Source organism: Triplophysa rosa, linkage group LG9, assembly GCF_024868665.1.
Source record: "Triplophysa rosa linkage group LG9, Trosa_1v2, whole genome shotgun sequence".
NCBI classification, from domain to species: domain Eukaryota; kingdom Metazoa; phylum Chordata; class Actinopteri; order Cypriniformes; family Nemacheilidae; genus Triplophysa; species Triplophysa rosa.
In genome coordinates this window covers 23,875,180-23,896,446 of record NC_079898.1, presented here as the reverse complement: position 1 = coordinate 23,896,446, position 21,267 = coordinate 23,875,180, and the positions used below count along the sequence as shown (strand labels likewise).

General features: G+C 40.3%; 2 protein-coding genes across 3 annotated transcripts in view; one reads left to right on the top strand and one right to left on the bottom strand.

The window, feature by feature from the left end:
- The first annotated feature begins 1,025 nt into the window (after positions 1-1,025).
- On the top strand, positions 1,026-6,419 carry eif3s6ip (eukaryotic translation initiation factor 3, subunit 6 interacting protein). Of its 2 annotated transcripts, none has more exons than XM_057342193.1 (15): positions 1,026-1,159; positions 1,347-1,389; positions 2,542-2,755; positions 2,855-2,934; positions 3,236-3,297; positions 3,466-3,535; positions 3,647-3,720; positions 3,837-4,008; positions 4,109-4,263; positions 4,353-4,523; positions 4,830-4,963; positions 5,059-5,232; positions 5,343-5,532; positions 5,725-5,805; positions 5,930-6,419. In XM_057342193.1, the coding sequence occupies exons 1-15, from the start codon at positions 1,145-1,147 to the stop codon at positions 6,005-6,007; spliced, it is 1,713 nt and encodes a 570-aa protein (XP_057198176.1). In that variant the 5' UTR covers positions 1,026-1,144; the 3' UTR covers positions 6,008-6,419. The 2 variants fall into 2 exon arrangements, with proteins under 2 accessions (XP_057198176.1, XP_057198175.1); XM_057342192.1 differs by having other exon boundaries at positions 1,033-1,165.
- Positions 6,420-6,538: 119 nt separating this feature from the next.
- The window catches only part of cdh23 (cadherin-related 23), a 217,753-nt gene continuing 203,024 nt past the window's right edge, over positions 6,539-21,267 (bottom strand). Inside the window, exons 47-68 of the mRNA XM_057342191.1 lie at positions 21,035-21,151; positions 20,721-20,945; positions 19,407-19,576; positions 18,054-18,191; positions 17,837-17,956; positions 17,061-17,238; positions 16,677-16,888; positions 15,708-15,902; positions 15,460-15,573; positions 15,236-15,365; positions 14,651-14,914; positions 14,319-14,480; positions 13,178-13,434; positions 12,649-12,746; positions 12,450-12,570; positions 12,288-12,367; positions 11,834-11,874; positions 11,632-11,692; positions 10,108-10,237; positions 9,908-10,030; positions 9,161-9,271; positions 6,539-8,865 (exon numbers count right to left, since the gene is read on the bottom strand). Coding sequence (XP_057198174.1) covers positions 8,536-8,865; positions 9,161-9,271; positions 9,908-10,030; positions 10,108-10,237; positions 11,632-11,692; positions 11,834-11,874; positions 12,288-12,367; positions 12,450-12,570; positions 12,649-12,746; positions 13,178-13,434; positions 14,319-14,480; positions 14,651-14,914; positions 15,236-15,365; positions 15,460-15,573; positions 15,708-15,902; positions 16,677-16,888; positions 17,061-17,238; positions 17,837-17,956; positions 18,054-18,191; positions 19,407-19,576; positions 20,721-20,945; positions 21,035-21,151 — 3,377 coding nt within the window. The 3' untranslated portion in view covers positions 6,539-8,535. The remainder of the gene's footprint in view (positions 8,866-9,160; positions 9,272-9,907; positions 10,031-10,107; positions 10,238-11,631; positions 11,693-11,833; positions 11,875-12,287; positions 12,368-12,449; positions 12,571-12,648; positions 12,747-13,177; positions 13,435-14,318; positions 14,481-14,650; positions 14,915-15,235; positions 15,366-15,459; positions 15,574-15,707; positions 15,903-16,676; positions 16,889-17,060; positions 17,239-17,836; positions 17,957-18,053; positions 18,192-19,406; positions 19,577-20,720; positions 20,946-21,034; positions 21,152-21,267) is intronic.

The window sequence follows — 21,267 nt, the reverse complement described above, 5'->3', positions numbered from 1 at the left end:
TCCACCGTGAAAATAGTAAATAACCATGCAAATGATCAAAACAGTTAACACAAAATTGTATAACGCCACAAAAATATGACAAATACGAAAAAACAAATGACAAATAATACTGTAGTTACCATTTTTAACATTCTCTAATTGTATTTAATATTTTCATTTTTACAAACTGTATACAGTCATTACAACCAGTAATTAAAACTTTTAAAATAACTTTCTATGTTTGTGCTTTTGGAAATATACCTTTACATTAAGCTTTTTAACTTGCATTTTAGGCTCATTTTGAGCACATTTGTCCTTTCTGCTAATGTAATAGTTGTGTAATTGCTATTGCTTAGATCAATGTTTTTATTTGTTTATATCGCTGCGTACTGTCACCAACTATGTGTGTGAATCACTAGACCAGTGGTGGGAATTCTGTGTCGTGACGACGGAACTTAATGGTAAAGTTTAAAATTTCGTGCAAAACAATTCAGCTCCCTGGCCTGACCCTGTTATATAACAAATACAAACAGTTTTACTTTCATTTAACATGAGTAGTTAGTACTTTGAACCCGATTACGTTGATTCTAGTCTTTTGATATTTGATAATAACTTGATGACGCTTTCTCATGTCTCGTCGTACATTCGTCATCGCTAAGCGGCGCGCGACCAAGTAATTAGTGTAGCTTACAGCCCCCTCTGCTGGTGTAAATAATCACTACATAATTGCTCTGGTACTCCGCATGATATGTTGATCTGGCTTTTTCAGTGTTTTCTGGTTGTTTTGGACGTGCTGTAAAACGGAAACATTTCCGGGGACAGAACACCAAAAACCGGGACTGTCTTTGCTATAATGAAATTGACCAATATTGGCTAATATTTTCAGCCTGATACCAAAACAGACGTTCGACGTAAAAGCGTATTTTTAATAACGCCTCATCAAACAACAAAAACACGCTTGGGCTTTGTTCCGTAACGAAAAAGAAGGCTCGCCAGTCGCGACACTCCGCCACTAGCCCACAATGCCACACGCGCCCGGCGGCTGTCACCGGAAGTACGTAGCCTAGACTTCCTCTCTTACCCCGTGCGTGGTCTGCTGGTAGCAGCGAGGCTTATTAGCTGAAAAATAAACTAAAATAGAGGAATAAACTTATTGTCCTACCAGATGGAAGAAGAGGAGGTGAGTGTAAGTTACTATGGTTTTATTTAGACACGCGAGCGCTTGTGATAGAATAAAGCGTGTAGCGCATCCTGTTTTTTTATTACGTTAACTGACCAGTAGGATACTAACGATCTTTATCTTTGTGTTCTCGTGCTTTTATAATGTACATGCTATTAGATTAATTGTATTCTTTTTGTGTGTGCAGTATGACCCTTATACCCACCCAAGTGACTATGACTACCACACGGGTGAGTAATGGAACCGTACAGTGTGATGTATAACAACAGTCAGTGTATGGCAACAGTTATTCAGTCAAGCTGGCTATCTTGCTATATGAATGGACGGACAGGTTGTAAATGGGAAAAACATTAGTAAAACAAGACAATAAAACAAACAGCAGCTGTGTTATGTAGGCCTGTCATGAGTGATTTTGGGTTAATAGAGAACAATAGGCAATGTAATGAATAGTCAACGGGACCGCATTTAAAGGTCCAGTGTGTGATTTTTTTGGAGGATCTATTGACAGAAATGCAATATAATATAAATAACTATGTCTTCAGAGGTGTATAAAGAGCGTACACAATGAAGCGTTATGTTTTTATTACCTTAGAATAGTGGTTTTCAACCTTTTCATGGTCGCGCCCCCCTGTAAACCCATTTTAAGAACTCCCCCCCCCCCATACTGTGCATTGAGGATAGATAAGATAATATGTAAGATATATAAACTATATATAAAGAAGCAAAAAATACCTGTATGTGACAGATTGATCTTAAGAGATCAGATTATAAATGTAACAACCCTGCTGAAAAAAACAAAAGAAACCATCACAGAAATGAATGGTTTCATTAAAATACCATTGTGAACCATTAGCTTTTTGCATGATGTAGAGGTAATTGCTGCTGCTTCCTGAGTGGACGTTTGCCTACTTTGTAGATATTAAGCTTTTGTGCGCAGCCTAAAATTGCACTGTGCAGGACCTACAATGAGTCGACAATGAGCGCGGCCGCTCACGCATGCAGCTTCAGACGGAACATTGCCCTCCGACAATTTGCAATCGCGTTCCTCCGTGCATTCGCGATCGAGTTCCAAAGGTTGGGGTTTCAGGGAACCGTCACGCCCCACCTGCAGTACTGCGCCCCCCTGGTTGAGAACCACTGCCTTAGAATGAGCTATTTCTATCTACATACACAGCGGGTCCACTTGCATATAATTCGCCATGTTCTGTCAGCCGTCGTAGTGTTTCGAACGGGAGGGGTGAAATGAGCAGTTGGTTGCAATTCGCAACTTTGTCGCTAGATTTCACTGAGTGGACCTTTAAATAATAAAGCTATATTGTGACTTATGTAATATATAGACCACTAATAGCCAATGATGTGAGAATTGATTGTCTGTTCTACAGGTGACCCTAAAGCTGATCTGGCTTTTGAACGCCAGTATGAGCACCAGCAGACGTACCACGTGATCCCTGAGGTCATCAAGAACTTCCTGCAGTATTTTCATAAAACCATATCTGATCTGATCGACCAGAAGGTTTATGAGCTGCAATCCAACCGCGTGTCCAGCGAGAGCATCGAGCAGAAGATCTACGAGATCCAGGATGTTTATGAGAACAGGTGCAGATGCCTTTAATGATATGAGCAGTGAGCACCACCATATGGTTGAACATATCATTTGTATGCACATTTAACTAAGTCATCTTTGTTTCATTTTAGCTGGAACAAGCTTACAGAACGCTTTTTCAAGACGTCTCCATGGCCAGAGGCAGAAGCCATCGCTTCCCTGGTTGGAAATGGTGAGTGGAATGATCTGAGTGTTGCTGTATTGAGTCATCAGTACCTCTTAATTCAGCAATATATGCAAATTTGTCCTATCGTTTGATGGCAAAAATGTAGAAAAAAACTAACAATGAAGATGCATTTCTCTTATGCTATTTGATATTATTATATATACATTATAATAAAAATATTAATAATATAAAACAATGAAATGTGAACAGTTTGTTTCCTAAATTTATTTGTCAAATCCCCGTATACAAAGGCTTTTTATTTGTGGATCTGGAACTGTTATTTAATTATTATTTTTTGCTTATGCAGATGCCGTTTTCCTGATCCTCTATAAGGAGCTGTACTATAGACACATCTACGCCAAAGTCAGCGTGAGTGTTTTTGGGTTCTTCAAAATGTTGATATATGTCTAATTGTCTATCATAGATGACAGTTATTTGCAAATCTAAATATATCTTCCAAGATTACGTATCTGCTCTGATATGAAGAAATGACCGTCTTTCGTGCTTGTAAACAACGAGTTTTGTTTTCATGTGTAGGGAGGTCCAACTCTGGACCAGAGGTTTGAATCCTACTACAATTACTGCAACCTTTTCAACTATATCCTCAGTAAGTAAAGACATTGTTTGCATGTAACGACATCAAAATATTAGGACAATATTTGAAATATTCACAATGTAAATATGGTGGTCTAACTTGAGATTTGTTTTTTTTTCACAGATGCTGATGGACCAGCACCTTTGGAGCTTCCTAACCAGTGGCTGTGGGACATTATTGATGAGTTTATTTACCAGGTAAATAGAAAATAGTTTTAGGATGCCCTCACTGTTTGGGCAGTGTTCTTACATAGAAGTGGAAAGCTGTGTTTATCTCTCATTCTCCAATGAAACTGTCTCTTCCCATTTTGTAGTTCCAGTCATTTAGTCAGTATCGCTGCAAAACAGCCAAGAAATCTGACGAGGAGATTGAGTTCCTGAGGAACAATCCCAAGATCTGGAACGTTCACAGCGTGCTGAATGTTCTCCACTCTCTTGTGGATAAGAGCAACATCAACAAGCAGCTGGAGGTGTACACCAGCGGAGGTGAAGGACGACACTGACCTCTCACGCACTGCATCTTTGTCTGGGTTGTTTGTTTATCTAGTTGTCAGTGGTGACGGCTGTGTGTGGGTTTTTACTGTAGGTGACCCTGAGTCTGTCGCTGGGGAATACGGCCGTCACTCTTTATACAAGATGTTGGGTTATTTCAGTCTGGTGGGCTTGCTGAGGCTTCACTCTCTGTTGGGTGATTACTATCAGGCCATCAAGGTCTTGGAGAACATTGAACTCAACAAGAAGGTAATAAAAAGCTCTGGAATAATGGTTTTATGTTGAGAATTTATTTGCCCTAGTGCCATAGAAAACGGTGTCTGCTCTGTGTGTTTCAGAGCATGTACTCACGAGTGCCTGAGTGTCAGATCACCACCTACTACTACGTGGGTTTTGCGTATCTGATGATGAGACGCTATCAGGACGCCATCCGTGTCTTCGCCAACATCCTTCTCTACATCCAGAGGACCAAAAACATGTTCCAGAGATCCACCTACAAATATGAGATGGTCAGTGATTCATATGCTTGTTGCCATGTAAATGCCAAAAAGAACTAAGTCATGTTCAAGATCTAATTTTGGAAAGAAATATAGGGGCGGCAATGTTCTTTTGTGAAGTATGTTTTTAAAAGCAACTTAAATATCCTAATTTAACTAAGGCCTTGTCCTTACTTAAGCTACTTCCTGTCCGGGAAACCGCCCCATAGATATTACACCAAGTCTGTCTTGATATTTTGCACATAAAAAGTGCAAATGTTTAAATTCATGTCATCAAGTCTTGACTGTGGTGTCATTCTGATTTCTTGTGGTATTCAGATCAATAAACAGAACGAGCAGATGCACGGACTGCTGGCAATTGCTCTTACCATGTACCCCATGCGCATCGACGAGAGCATCCACACGCAACTCCGAGAGAAATACGGAGACAAGATGCTGCGCATGCAGAAAGGGTGAGAGCACATAAACTATACCTTCAAGTGACCATACGTGTAATTATAATTATATTATATAACATCTAGCATTATGGTTTACATTTCTCTTTCAGAGATCTTCAGGTGTTTGAAGAGTTGTTCAGTTTCGCCTGCCCCAAGTTCCTGTCCCCTGTAGTTCCAAACTATGACAACGTTCATCCAAACTACCACAAAGAGCCATTCCAGCAGCAGCTGAAGGTGTTTGCTGAAGAGGTTCAGCAGCAGGCGCAGCTCTCCACCATCCGCAGGTACAACACACCGTTTGTGTTTTGAGTTTTCATCGCCCTCCCAGCTGATTCTGTAAAGCCACCTTTCCCACATCACAGACGGCAAGAGCTAACATCTGTTTCTCTCTCAGCTTCCTGAAGCTCTACACCACCATGCCTGTGGCCAAGCTGGCCGGATTCCTGGACATGACGGAGCAAGAGTTCCGTATCCAGCTGCTGGTCTTTAAACACAAGATGAAGAACCTGGTGTGGACCAGCGGCATCTCTGCTCTGGATGGAGAGTTTCAGTCTGCCTCTGAGGTTGACTTCTATATCGACAAGGTGTGATTTCTCTCCAAATTAGAGCTAAGAAAATGTACACTTCGGTTTACGAGATTAAAAACGTATGCTCAAAATTGCATTCTTGTTCATCTTAAAACCTATCCCTATTAAAAATATTGAATGCTCTATAAATGTTTGTTACCTGTTTGTCGTTTAAATATATGCGCTTGTCACCACTTTCTCTTCCATCAGGATATGATCCATATCGCAGACACCAAGGTTGCCCGTCGTTATGGAGATTTCTTTATCCGACAGATCCACAAGTTTGAGGAGGTAAACACAATCTTACAATGTTTCAGATTAAGACTGGTAATCTAATTAAACATTTTATGAGATAAACACTATAGACACTAAACGGGTAATAAACAATGAAAAATGTGACTTTCATTCTTTATAGCTCAACCGGACTCTGAAGAAAATGCCTCTGACTGGAGCAGCCTCAGGTTCCAGCAGCGCTGCAGCACGTGCCACATAATAAACACCCCAGTCAGAAGCCGTCTTATTGGACTGTGATATTTCCTGAACTTCTCAACCAATCAGGAATCACCTCTGATACTGCTGAACCAATCAAAAGGCTATTTCGGAAGTATAGCGTCTCATTCAGCTTCAAGTTTTTTCTAAGTCATTAAACTTTGATGTGGCTAAAATTGGAGTTGCCTCAAATTATATTTTTTAATAGAACAAAAATAAATGTCATATGTAACCAAGTTATTGAAAGCAGTGGTAAAGATGCCACAAGATGGCAGAAGAACTTTGTATTTGTAGTGGCAGGAATCTGAGACAACAAAGCTAAAACATTGATTCTTGCAATATATGCTTTTGTATTACTACAACTAATTGCCACATTTAATGTTGTGACGACAGGAACAACGGTTATAGTCTTCATATCTCATGGGTGTCTGATGTTTTTAATTGTTGCAAGTTGTGTACACCTGCATTTTAAGTTCTGCCTTAGATCTTGGCTTTAACCACATAATACATGACATCAACATTTTGTTCGAGCTTTTCTTTTGAAACACAGTTCTCAGTGCAGACTGTCTGTGTTTCCTGTTTGTAAATGTTTGACGCACACTCTCTTTAATATCCTGAAAACATGCAGCAAAACATACAGGAATGTAGTCGCCATGACAACTGTGTGGTCAATATCTGATCTGATGACCTGAAGGCAAAACCATTTCATATTTCCTTTTATTTCAACATGATCCACAAAAAATGTCCATAGACAGCCTCAACTCTGGTGACCGGACAAAAATGACCACAAAAGAAAACCTTACAAAAAAGGGAAATATAAAAAACAATGCCATACTGACAACGTACTTGACAAATAAAATCATCTGGCATAAAATAAGTTTAAAAATAAATACACTTATATAACCATTTACACTCAACTGGGTTTGGTAGGTCAGCAGTTTTTTTTTTTCAAAAATATCTTTTGTATTCTTTCATTTTTTAAAATGTATATCAAAGAACGTAAAGAAAAATAAAGACATGGTATTTTTCCCCTCTCGGCTGGCAGTGTTCTGTCAATGGCCGGGCAGAACCGTAATAACTTTACTTTTTATTTATGACAGGCTGACTTTCTTCTTTTCCTTTTTTAAAGTTCAAATCGAGTCCAGACGACTGGTGATTTGAAGCTATAATACCCTTGTTTAGTTTCACTGCCGTTTATAAAAACACATAACACGAGGTCTCCCGGTTCAAGTAAAATGAAATGAGAGTTTTGGTTGCAGTCCATCAGACACAAACCTCTGGCCTCTGTACGTTCAGTGGACACAGTGTTTGGTCATTTCCTCATTGGTCCATGAAATAACTTTGTCCAAACATTATTTTCTGTCTTGAAAGTAGTCTCTGTTCAGACAGTTTTGGGGATGAGTTCTATCGAAGGTTTTTATTTTCTTTGAAAATGATTCTTTTTCTCCAAAAACTTCTGCTTTCTTTTCATCTGTGAAGGACTCCAGAAAAGAGCAGCTTGCTGTACAATCTGTTTTTACCTGTTGTCTTCATACGATATGAGCTTTTCACACTTCAATTAAGAATCATTTTTACCCTGGTTTAACATAGTTATGGGTTATTTTGTATCTTACCGTTCAAACTAAAGTTTTGTGAAACTATTATTTGTGCAATACACAAATATTGTGTATTTTGCGCATTCTCTCCAGAAACCTTTTAAGTCTCCAGAAATACACTTTAAAGCTGCAATCCAAACCTTTTTTGGGTAAAAAAAATCAGTTATTGAGAAAGTACATTAAGAAAAATTTGTGTTGTCTGGGATGATTTTGCATTAAATGTCAGTTTGACTAACTTCAGACTACATTGATATGTAAAGTAACCTGCAAAACAGAGATGGCGATAGAGAGGCAAAAGTTACAGATTGCATTAAGTAACGGTAAAAATAATCTAAACCTAACATAAAACTAAACAGCAGCGATTTAAAGTGCATAAACGTTTATTGAGTCGACTATTGTTTAGTTCTCGATTGAAGTCGCTGAATGAGTTAAACGTAGGTCAAAGTTTAACACCTTGAACCCTTGGCACAGGATTAAAAGTAGTGCTGTTTGACCCAGGGTTAAAAAAGATGCTGACCCAGGGTTTAAAAAGATGTTAACCCAGAGTTAATCACAGTGTGAAAAGCCCTAGAGATAAACTCTTAAAACAGTTCAAACTGTTCATCATTCTTCATCCTAAACTCCCTGGTGCCCCTTCAAATATTAAAAACGAACTAAATAAAAACTAGAGTCAATGTTCGGCCTTCCACTGGTCTGAGAGCGCATTCATTTCTTCTGTTTTGCAGGGTGTGTGGTTGAGAGTCTCTTAAAACAGCTCTGACAAAATCCTCCGAGGTCTTCGGACCCCTCGATTTGGGTAATTCTAATCCACGCACACCCTCCTCACGCCTGGCCCGTCCAAACCCGACCTCCGCACCGCAGGGACGTGCTCGCGGTGAAGAACGCAGAGCCAGGAGCGGCGTGCACGCTGTTCTCAGACCAGTGAGGCCTCGGCTAGTCATAACTCCGTGATCTCTAACGGACTCCCGGAGAGAGTGTCGCTGCCCTTGTTCTTGTGTAAAGGCGTCGATTTTGCGGATTCTGTTCGGGCGTTCCGCTCCGCGTACAGTCCGCCATCCGCGTGCAACGCTTCGAGAGAGCGCGCCAGTGCACGCTGGTCATCTTCAGGCAGGCTGTTGAGGTCAGAGGTCAAGAGCGTGCCCGTGCTGCCGTGGACCGCGTGCACGCCGTCGGGACCCCTTAGCTCGATCGGGAGCTTGTGCTTGAAGCGAAGGGTCCCTCGACCGACGCGCTCATCATCTTCATCGTCCATGTCGCTCTGGATCAGCTGAGAGAGGAGAACATGGGGGTGAGGGAATGAAGAAAGTGATGATGAACGAATGCATAGATGTGGTGAGGAAGAAGAGGAGAAATAAAGATCAACAACACAAACTATGGAGCGTTTCACTGCACACAGCGAGAGAGAATTGCGGCACATCTGTGAAGAAATCAAGCGAGAGAAATTGAGCCCGTGTAGGAAACATCAGCAGGGTCACGTGACTACTGATATGACAGGGTCAGCCAGCGGTGAGGTAAAGGGGTGTAGAAGATGAGCAAACACAGCACCCTGTTACATCGCCCACCTCTGTGACTGATGATTGGTCACCCTGGCTGGTTGACTTGGTGACCAGACGAGCGGCGAACAGCTTTTTGAGCCTCAGGTAGTCATCCAGAACCACATTGAGCAGCGAGCCCTGATTGGATGGCAGGATTGGTCATGTGACGTCTTTCAGTACAAACATGATCTCGCTTTCCCAAACTCACATTAGGTCTTATTTTAAACATAATAATGAAATTAAAATAAATAAAATCACAAATAAAAAACTCACTCAGCAGAACAATTTTTTTTATAATAAATGAGACGCGTCTCATCTTTGTATTGGTTGATCCTATTTATTCATTGTTTGCTTTAAAACATTATAATATTATATATTTTCATCATTTTTTTATTGAATTACCTATTTCTCGTTTGCTATCAAAGATTTTAAGTTTGTTTTCAAAGGGCTGTTCAACGATTTATCTGTGAACTGTGCATATTATTTTGCACTTATAAACAACACATACATATATACAGTATATTAAAGGAAAAAAGGAATAAATGTTTACATGTAATCTAAATTATATATGAATATTAATATACACATGCAAATATTTCCTAAATATATACATGTACTATATACATTATATGTTTATAAATACAAAATAAATATGCACAGGGCATGGACAATATATTACGTAAACGCAAACTATTCATCTGGATGAGATTCATCGTTAAACAGCCCTAGTTTCTTGTTTCTTGAGATGTTCATGCAGTGAATGAATGTGCTCACCTTGATGGGCCCCTCTCTCATGATCTGTCCCAGTTTGGCGATGTTGTCGTACTCTTGAATAGCAGCTCTTAGATATCGGTCGTCTTCTGGTTTGGAAGCCTGAGGCTCACGGCCAAATGTACCCTACATACAGGTAAGATATCTGGTTAGAGCTCTAGAAATCTGGATGATGTCACTTGTGTATTGTACGAGTGTATTACATGTGTGCGAGCTGGACTGTTCCACAGGTCTGTGATGTCGCTCAGATCTTCAGGCAGATCGTCCTCATGTTCCGCCTGTGCAGCTAACTCCAGATTCCTGCAGAATGGATCCAGCCACACCGGATTCGCTCTACAAACACACACACACACACACACACACACACACACACACACAGCAAAAAAATGAAATTGTGTGATAGATCGTACCATTGGGCCTTATTATACTACTAGACAATAACCAACACTGGTAAGATTTTTTTATCGACCACTTCACAAGATTTAAACACTGGTCCAGAAGCGCTTATGGTTTCAGTTTTTTATTGATTTACTATTAAATTAAGAGACCATTTTAAGTTGTTTTATTAAATCAGCATTTCTAGATGTGTCATGGTCATTCCAGTCCGGTGTCTGTTGAATTTCAACAAAATCAAACATCAGGAGTGACAAAGTCATCCAACAGCAATGTGAAAGTCTGACAGCATGACAAGACGCATGAAAACTGTGATAAACATCAGGATTATAACATAAAATATTTTTTGGAACTTTTAACTTTATTTTGTGCTGTTAATTTAATAAATATATAATACATGCAAATAGAAACAATCTTTTCATTTGAAATTTGAGAAAAATATTGTTCGTAATTCACAGATTTAAACAAAAATGATCGTTACCACATATCTATAAATAGTAAATTCAAAATAATTTTTAAATGAAAATAATTTATCTTATTTTTGTCAGCGTATAATTAAATCTTGAAGATATTTTTTTAACATTTTACATTATTTGACTGTAATATTCTGTTGGGTGTATTTTGTTCAAACGTTTGTGTATTGAAACAGGAAGTTCTTCTGAACCAGCGTTGATGACCTCATCCGAAGAGGTCTATAGGTAAAGTAACATAACTGGGGAAAAAATCAATGTAAGATAATGCATACTAACAATGTGTCCCAAGCAGGCACGACACGGCACAATAAAAATATCAATGACAAAATATTTTTGGTGAGTTGTCTAAAATAGAGGGTGGTACTGACAGCACCGGATCTTTTTATGATCTGACCCAGGTCATGTCCTGACCCATACCCCTTCCTCTCACTCCTGTTTTCCTGTCTACACTATAACATACAAAAGAGCTCGATATTAAAAGAAAGAAGCGGTCTTGTCGTGTCTGATACGTGAGTGTTAGCTGAGTATGTTAACTTAACATCAGAAACCGTTCTGGTGTGTGAGACACCTATCACAGGTTTCAACAGAAGGATGCTGGAGAACTGATGACGAAACACTGGCTTGCGAAACTTGTTTCACTTTTTTTTGTATTTGCGTTTTTGCGGCCTGGAGCGTGAACGTACGCAAACAGGCCAGTGCTTTAGAAAGTGATGTGAAACCCAAGCAAATGAGTGACTTCAGACAAAACACATCACAGACGTGCAAGTCAGACTTTGTGTTTAAGACAAAAATCACACTGTGACCGCAGTAGAACTAGAACTACATTTGCGTGTGTTGTGCGTGTCAGTTTTTGCCTCTCACCCTTCAAACGTGTACTTGTTAGTGTTGGGCATGTCCAGAATATCCATCAACCCATGATTTCCTGCAGAGAGAGTAAAAAATGACCCAACACGCTGCTACGGTAATGACACAAACACAAAGCCACGTTTGTCTAACTTCTCGGTTCACGTGAGGCTCGTCTGCATTTCCTGCTCTCAGGAACAAGACATTCTCCCCGGCTTACCTGTGGAGCCGGCAACAATCGCCTTTAACTTCCTCTTGTGCCTGCAAAATACACAAACATGCAAACAGATGCTTATCAAAGATTTAGGACATAAGTCCAAAAACAGCTTTTATTGAAGCCAAGCTGTCAAAATGCTTCACGTGAGATTTTGTTCGTATGAATTTTGACTTATAAAACTATATTACAAGTGGACCCTAAAATGTAGTTAATGACACATTTAACCAAGCTGTGAATTTCTCAAGAGAGTCCAAAACCCCAGGAAGTGACGAAGCGTCACAACAGAATGTGATAGGCTACTTCCTCAAAGATGTTATATTTTTATTTAGAAACTCAAAATGATAATGCGTCTAAATTCAGGTTAGTATATTAGGCACCCCCTCAACGGTTTATATCAAGTTTACAACAAATCCATCAGACAAACAGGGTGTATCAAAGCAGGCATCAGAACACTCACACTGTGCGGTAGTACCAGTTCATCAGGATAAACAACATGGCCGCTAGGAAGAGCAAAACTGCCAAGATGATAATAGCCATCTGAAAGAGACGAAGAGACTTGCAGCTTGTTTACACAACTGTATTTCTGATTTTATGAATACGTGTTGACAAGCGCACACACCTGTAATGTGGTGAGGTCATCAGGAGCACGTGCGGTCACGGCGGGCTGAACGTCAAGGATGTTGTAGTTTCTGAACAGATTCCTCAACTGCTCCTTATTCTCATCGATCATCTGAATCACTCTGACAATCAAAAGAATGAATCAACCAATGAAGTAAATCACATTTTGGATCAAATTAGGCTACCGATTGGTCCTTTACCTCTCCACATCCAGAATACGGTTGGTCTGCTTGTTGACCACATGAATCAAAACATCGGTTTGAGCGAAGTTCACTCTTCCTTTTTTATCAACATGAAACTGTGAAAGAAAACATTTAATTGACTCATAGTGATGTGAAACATGGTCGACACATCCGTATAAAAATAAGACAAGTAACATGAGTTTAAAAGAGCTTTGGCAACTCATAAATCATTTCGATGCGAACGTTTACAGAGGAATACGTTTCTGAGAGAAAATATTTTTTAATTCACGTTTAATGAATAAAATCACAGTTTTAATTCACTGTGTTGGTCCTTATACATTTATGCATTCAGCAGGTGCTTTTATCCAAAGTGATATACAAAATGTGGGAAAAAAATACAATTCGTCCCTTTAATTTTGGAAATACTTTTCTAAGCGAATGAAACTGGCGATGCTTTAATGCTGTTCTGGCTAAAGCCTCTCGTCCGATCAGATTTAAGGACCTTATCTAACTGTAGTATAATGATGATTTAACCACACAAGTTCACCTGCACATCATCAGTGTTGACTATGGCTCCTGTGATGTTTGACAGCAGGTTTATAAACTCCTCCTGGAAGAGCCGGACCCGCTCTGGTATCTCATTAATGACGATTTTCACCCGCTGGTCGTCTCTCAGGATGTAAATGCCCACCAGAGCCACATCGCTGTGCCCGGCCAGATCTCTAGCCAACACCTCCACAATGAAATACCCCAGATCATATGCCATGAACAGATCGAACGTCCGGATAATCCCATCAGTTTCTCCTGAAGAATGAAGAAAAGAAAAAAATCGGACATTTTCTTTATACTGCAAAATAGTTTGGCTCATACAGGGCATTACTATAAGGCTGCTAGGTTGTTTTGGGTGGTTGCTAGAGCGTTGCAATGTGGTTGCTGAAGGTTTTTGGGTGGTTGCTAGAGAGTTGCTACGTGGTTGCTAAAGTGTTTTGGGTGGTTACCAAAGCGTTGCTACGAGGTTGAAGAATGTTTTGGTGTTTTTGGTGGTTGCTTAAGTGTTTTGAGTGGTTGCCAAAGCATTGCTACGAGGTTGAAGAATGTTTTGGTGTTTTTGGTGGTTGCTTAAGTGTTTTGGGTGGTTACCAAAGCGTTGCTATGAGGTTGAAGAATGTTTTGGTGTTTTTGGTGGTTGCTTAAGTGTTTTGAGTGGTTGCCAAAGCATTGCTACGTTGTTGCTGAGGTGTTTTGGGTGGTTTCCAGAGCATTGCTACAAGGTTGCCGAAGTGTTTTGAGTGGTGCCAGAGCTTCGCTAAGTGGTTGCTGAAGTGTTTTTGGGTGTTTGCAAGTGCATTGTTACATGGTTGCTGAAGTATTTTGGGTGGTTGCTAGGCGTTGCTGAAGTGTTTTGGGTGTTTGCCAGAGCGTTGCTACATGGTTGCAAGAGCGTTGCTGTGTAGTTACTGATCTGTTAAGTGGTTGCTAGAGCGTTGTTGTGTGGTTGTTCAGATGTTTTTGGTGAATGCCTTTGCTATGTGGTTTCTAGGGGGTAATGAATGGTGTGTTTTTCTACTGTTTCATCATCTGGCAGATCATAAAACCATAAGCCTCATTGAGAAGCAGCACACCACTTTTCAAAAAGACACATGAAATGGAGTAGTTATGAAAGCACTCAGTGTGTAGAGCTCACAGACCGATGATGAAGACGTTGCCCATGTCCTCAGAGTCATTGGACTGAAGTTTGATGTAGCGGATGGACAGAATGTGATACAGAACAAGACTGTTGTTGGCAATGTCATTGTCCACCGCCTGAACCCGGATCAGATCAGAGCCCACCTTCGCATCTGCAGCCACACCTGACAGAGAGAGAACAGCACAAAATAAGTTCAGGGAATTCCTTTTCATTCCCTTTCTTTTTCATTCATTCAGTTCCTTTTTATTAAATTCAGTGCACTGCGTGTCGTGTGCAGTTCAATTCAAACTCAAGAATTTAAAGAGACAGTTTAAAGACACACTGTGCTCTTACCTGCCGTGTACTCCAGTTTGGTGAATCTAGGAGACTGGTCATTGATGTCTTCCAGGAAGATTCTTACTTCCTGCAATGTGGGGTCACGGCTCGGGTCCAGAACTTGTGCCCGCTGTGACCTCTGACCTCTTGGAGGAGACCAGTTGCGGTTGCTAGAGGCTTTAACAATGATGGAATAAAGTGGGATTTCCTCCCGATCCAGATCTTTCTTGACCCGTAAAACGCCGGCCACACTCATGCCAAAGTTTCCTTCACTATCGCCCCCTAAAGAGCAAAACGGGAAGTGCGGTTAATGCAGCGTTCGCACGGTTTGGTTTATCAGAACTGTGAATTTCAGCATCTGCTGATGCAAATCTGATTGTGCAAACTGAGCAATTCGTTGCTAACTGTATGCAGAAATGTTCTATGAAGAAAGAGTCTTGACCTTCTGCCCTGTAGCTCAATAAAGAGGTTGATTGGGTTTTAGATATGTTGTATTCTTAAGAAAATTGGTCAAATTCATTCTAATGAGCCCCAAGCACATTTCACATGAACATAAACTCTTTTTCTACATTGGGTAAGCATGGTCTACAAGAGTACATTCACCTGCAATGAAATAGTAGACGATGGCATTAGATCCCTCGTCAGCATCAACCGCGCCGGTCACATTACCCACAACCGTCCCGGGAGACGAGTGTTCAGGGGCCGACAGGGACTGATATGGTAAACTTCCTCTCTAAGATGCATGAAATACAAACACAAGTGATGGGAAACTTTACTGGTTAAAACCATAACAGAAGAAGCTGTGATTGAACCATAAAAAACATTACCGGAGGTTTAAGGAAGACGGGTTCATTGTCGTCGATGTCAGACAGAGCCACCTGTAAAGGCTGCATGGTCTCATATGGAACCGGCTGTCCGAGATCATACGCCACCACGACCAGCTACACAGAGATACACAGTCACAAACCAAACCAAACCAATCGTCTACAAAACAAATCCCAACGTTACAACTTCTGACGCGAGAACTAAAACAAATCTAACCAAGAAAGAAAGAAAGAAAAACGGGGGTACTCACGCTGTACAGGGCTTGTTTCTCTCTGTCCAGTTTAACCGCAGTGGTGATCACTCCGGTCACAGCATCTATATGGAAGTTCTCCCAGTCTCTGTTTCCTGCTCCGGTCTGAAGAAAGCTGTACCGGACCTCTCCGTTCACTCCCTCATCCTCATCTGTGGCGAACACTTCATACACCACCAGTCCAGGAGGCTGTTCCTGAAACCATTCACACAATCACGTGAATCGTCTTGCACGCTCAGGTGGGTTGACATGTCTTTGGCGGGCAGGGGTAGAGTTTTCACTTTTCACGAAATTTACAAGCCAATGGAGACGTATTCTTGTAAATCCCATCCACACAAGATGTTTTCTTTAGAATTGTTAATCGCAAACGAATGTAAATCTCACGAGATAATAAGTACTTCATAAGGCGGCAATTTCATCTACAGTACGTTTAGACAATGCAAATCATGCAAAAATGCATGCAAGCATCTATCTAAGCTCGCCACTAAACACAATGCCACTCATTCGTCCGATTTTGTGTTACATTTTCGAAGTTTGGACAAATCTGCTAACTTGTGAAATCGTCACGAATTGCCGTGAGATTGTGTTGAAAAACCATTTAATAGTTTCAAGTCATTTTTTTCCCTCAATTTAGATTTCGTTTGATACGTTGTTAGCTTTGACCGCATCAATTATGACTTATAAAATTGAGGCTTTCGCCACAGCCATAGAGTTTTGCTTGTAATGCATTTAAGAGGAATTTAGCGTTGCTCAATCGAAGCACCTAAAATATAATCTGTTTTGACAGGGCTTCTGTTTTACACCCCTGACTCACTTATTTCATCACTTCTGCTCAAAAAGACCCAGAACAATGACATTGATGTCTAGTCCACCGTGCACCTAGATGTGATGACAACCCTTATAAAGTGCAACCACGCCGTGCATTTCTTAACAAACATTTCACACAGGACAAATAAAGTGAACAATCACCTCTAGTATGTGCATGATCGTGCCATTGGCCGGACGCACAAAAATGGGCCTGTTATCATTCACATCTATGACTGTAATCTGGAGACCGGTTGTGCCCCAAAGGGGGGGTCTGCCGTGATCCGTCGCCACCACGGTCAGATTAAACCTTTCGAAACTCTGCAGAAATCGCAGCGAACGCATCAGCCCGGTGTCAGGGTCCAGAGAAAACGCATCTATGATGAGAGAGAGAGAGGAAGTGACATCATAACAATTCATCGGGGGTTTGATTTTCAGGGAACGCGCCTATATTTCTAAAAAGTGCGCAATGTTAATCTAATATAATAACAATTAATCTTTGAAATGGCACCTATAGAGTCTTTTCTATAGATGTGTAATGTGTTATACCTGCTCCAGGACCCTGCAGGCTGTAGGTAAGTAACGCATTCTCGCCCTCATCCAGATCTGTGGCGGTTAGCGTGATCACTGATGTGCCAACCGGCTCATTCTCAAAAACACTCGTAGTGAAAACCCTCTCTGAGAAACGCGGACGAAAGTCATTTACATCCAGCACTGTCAACTGCACCTGAGAGAGAGAGAGACAGGGGTGGTAAAGATGGAGTAACACGAAAACCGGTTTACATTGTTGTGTTGTTTATCTGAGATCTGAGATCTGATTTACTTGGTGTGCAAATGCAAAACTGTTCACATGAAACTGAAACTTCCTGCGCACAAATGTAACCATGCAGAACAGCCAAGCAGGTTTCAAAATCAAAATCTGGTGGACAAATGGAGAACTTTTACAGGCGATTTCTTTCTGGACGACTTAATTTCTACATCATGCGGCCTGTGCACTGAAGACAGACTAGATGTCAAAGACATGATCTGGGATTTAAATGCTCTGCTTGTTTTGCTTTTAAACTTCCCACTTCCTCATTATATCAGAATAACAGAGGAAGTGTGAACTGAACGCTCGATCAGCTCACACTCTCCGCGGCTTGTGAAACTTCATTTGCACAGCTGATGTTTTCTTCATATCCTCCTTCGACAGGAACAGGAAGTGAAGCGAGTCTGTGCCAGAAACCTCTCTTGTTTAAATCATTTTCTCTGAGTTTGCTTTTGCCTAATAAGACTGCTCACAAAATGCTAAATGCTAAAGTAAATATCGTTTTTCTGGTCTGTACCTGGACTGAGTTCTCTCGTCGGTTGTTGGGGCTGCCGCCAGGGTTGTCCCTGGCATACGCCGTAAGGGTGTAGCGGTCTTTGGTCTCTCTGTCCAATCGAGACAGGATGTAGATGTCACCCTGATAAGATAATACATTGGATCTTGTAAACATGTCAACACAAAGCGTTGCTTCACAGACATACAGAAATGCTTTTTGTGTTTTCACACTTGCATACCGTAGTGGGCGTGATGCCAAACTTGCCCTCTCCGTCCACCAATCCATATTCAATCACAGAGAACAGTCCGGAATCTGCATCGGTCGCACTCACGCTCACAATAATGGTGCCGAGCGCAACATCTTCAAATAATGATTTCTGCACACCAACACACACACGCACACACACACACACACACTGGTATTAAGCAAACTATCCAAAAACCCTTTGAGCTTCACACCTCATATCCCATCCATCAGCCTTAAAACACTCAGAATAAAACAAAAAATAACAAAAAGTTAGACTCAATGATCTACCTTCTAAAAACAAGTGTGCTATTAATATACTTCTATGTCTACTTTGTATGTACTTCTCAGAAATGAAGCTCGAGTATACTTGAGCTTACTGACAAAAAGTATACTTTGAGCATATTTGTCCTATACTTGTACTCAGTATTACGATCAAATCCTGTATACTTCAAATCTAAGTACAGTTATACATTCCAAGTATAAGAATTAATACCTAAACAGGAACAAAGTAGTATAACAAATAGTGTATATAAATAACAAATAAAAGTATTATGTTACATTCACTTAAAGAAAACGTTGTATATTTGCATATATGTATATTTGCGTGTATATCTGGAAGATTGTCAAATCTCACCCCCCACTGACTCCTACACTATTTATGTTCCCTACTATGGCAATGAATGGTGGGTGAGATCTGACATTCTTCCAAATTTCTTCCTGAACAAATTTATACAGGTTTGGAACAATGTAAGGGTGAGTAAATAATGACAGAATTTTCATTTTTGGGAGAAGTATCCCTTTATTATACTTACTCCATAAAGCATACTTCAAGGGGTCATATGGCACGAACACGTGTTTTTCTGTGTCTTTGGTGTGTTATAAGTTGCCCATGCATGTATTAGACACGTAAAATTGCACGTAAAAATGAAAGTGTGGGAACAAAAGATGCATTCTATCTAAAAGCGAATGCTCACCCAGACCTGCCTGAAACGCCTCGTGTAACCACACCCCCACAAATCAACATAATTTGGTGGTCTGATTTGACTAAGACCGCCCAAATGTATACGCAAGTAAGGTGGGCGTACCTGTCAGTACAATTTTTTGCCTGATGTTCCAAATATGGTAAGAGGCGTTACATTTCCCTCACACGCTGGCAGTATTCGACCAATCACTACGCACTGGTTAACTGGCCAATCATAGCACACCTCGCTTTTCAGAGCCATGAGCTTTGTAAAAAATCTGCGCCCCATATGACCCCTTTAATATACTTGTTCACTTTAAGTTTATTTAAAGTATACATAATAAAAATGTACTTGAAGTACACATATTGTGTACTATGATGTACCTGATACAAAGGCTGTTGAAAGACAGGGTTGTTGTCATTGACGTCTACAATGCGCAGATAGACAGGAAGTTCAGCGAAGCGCGGAGGCGTGCCGTGATCCTGAGCACGAACCGTGAAGTTTAACCACTGCACCTGTTCATAGTCCACCGTCCGATTAGCCACAACTTTACCTGTGGATGTGAATCATGTTTGTACTGGATTGTGATTTTAAAAAACATTTAATCAGTGATTAACAACAGGGCCGGCTCTAGGCATGGGCAGGGGTGGGCTGAGCCCACCTAAATGTTCCTGCTTGCCCACCCAATGAAAATAAAAAAACAACACCAAAAATTGCAGTATTTTCTGTTGGCTGAAAGCAACGTCACTCTTCGCTCACAGAGCGGCTTTAGTTTGTAACAGAAATAAATCTGTCTCCCTCCATCTCAAACACCCCAATTCATGCTGCAGGTGATAGCGAAACACTAGTAAACGTTTAGGTTAGGCGCGCTGCACGCTCACGGACCTCATAAACAACAGCAGATATGATGTAAAGTTCATTGTGCAGTGTAATCAGATTCATTCATTAAAACGGGAGTTTTTTGCGATATTAAACAGAATTCAGTGATCGTTCAGTGATGATGAATGTTCTAGCTCGCTTTCTTTATATATAGGCTTTTATTTAGGCCTATGTCCAGTTTACATAACTGCTTTATTAATGCGTAAAACATCAATAAAATCAAACACACACAATTACTATATAAAAGGCAATAATCAACAATAATTATTTTTGTTTTAATCTTGCAGTCTTCTGTAATGAATGTCTGTTTGTTATATTTATAACATCCTAAATCATTTAAATCCTGCATGTATTTTGGTCATATATTGCAGTGTTTGTTGAATTCCAACAAAAACAAACCTTAAGAGTGACAGTCAACAGCAATATGAAAGACTGAGAGCATGATAATAAACTCATTTAAAAAATCAGGGTTATTTCATAAAACATTTTTTTTACTTTCTCTAATACACGCACAAACATTAGTTTAGTAAAACTAAATATGAACTTTTTTTGCGATGTTTCAGATCTGATCATCGTTTATGCTGTTTTGACCTGTTTTTTTTCCAGTGAATTTTCTGCAAATAAATGCTAATAAAAACAACATTTTTATATGAAATTTGGGAGGAATGTTGTCAGAAGTTCACAGAAATAAACAAAAATGATCATTTTACCAATACACATTCTTATCAGAAAAAATGAAAATACTTTTGAAATGGTCTCTTGATTTTTTCTGCGGCTATATAATATAAATATACTGTATTTGTATTTGCGAGTGTAACCTGTAGATGGATCTTCAAGTCGTATGTAGTCTCCACGCGGCAGGTGTAGCAGCTGGTAGATGATCTGACCGTTCGGTCCTTTGTCCGGATCAACAGCCGTCACTGACAGCAACGTTGTACCCGGATGGGCACCTTCTAGAATGCTCTCAGAGAAGTTTGTCACCCCAAAGGGACGAAACCGAGGAGAGTTGTCATTGACATCCAGCACATTGATGGTCAGTTTGGCTGTGGAGAGAGAAAAATAAAAAATAAAGTAAATAGAAGAAATGAGAGAGAAAAGATGTGAGATGTGCAGACACAGGGACGTCTCTTACCGTTGGGGACACTGACGGACATGTCAATCACTTCACTGGCATTGTCATGAACTGAAACTATGATCTCAAAAGTGGCTACCAGCTCTCTGTTCAAGGGGTTTCGTACAAACACAGCACCTGGGAACCAAAAAAAATATTAATTTGAATACATATACTGTAATTAATGGGATTCTTACTCAACTCCATCACAACATTCAAGCTTGAATATTAAGAAAGCTTCATGCTTAAAACAT

Bases quoted from the DNA above. Each gene is read 5' to 3' on its own strand.
- eif3s6ip (XM_057342192.1), top strand. From the start codon at position 1,145: ATGGAAGAAGAGGAGGTGAGT. The intron at 2,756-2,854 runs GTGCAGATGCCT...GTTTCATTTTAG, and splicing joins CAGGATGTTTATGAGAACAG to CTGGAACAAGCTTACAGAAC. The intron at 4,264-4,352 runs GTAATAAAAAGC...TGTGTGTTTCAG, and splicing joins ACATTGAACTCAACAAGAAG to AGCATGTACTCACGAGTGCC.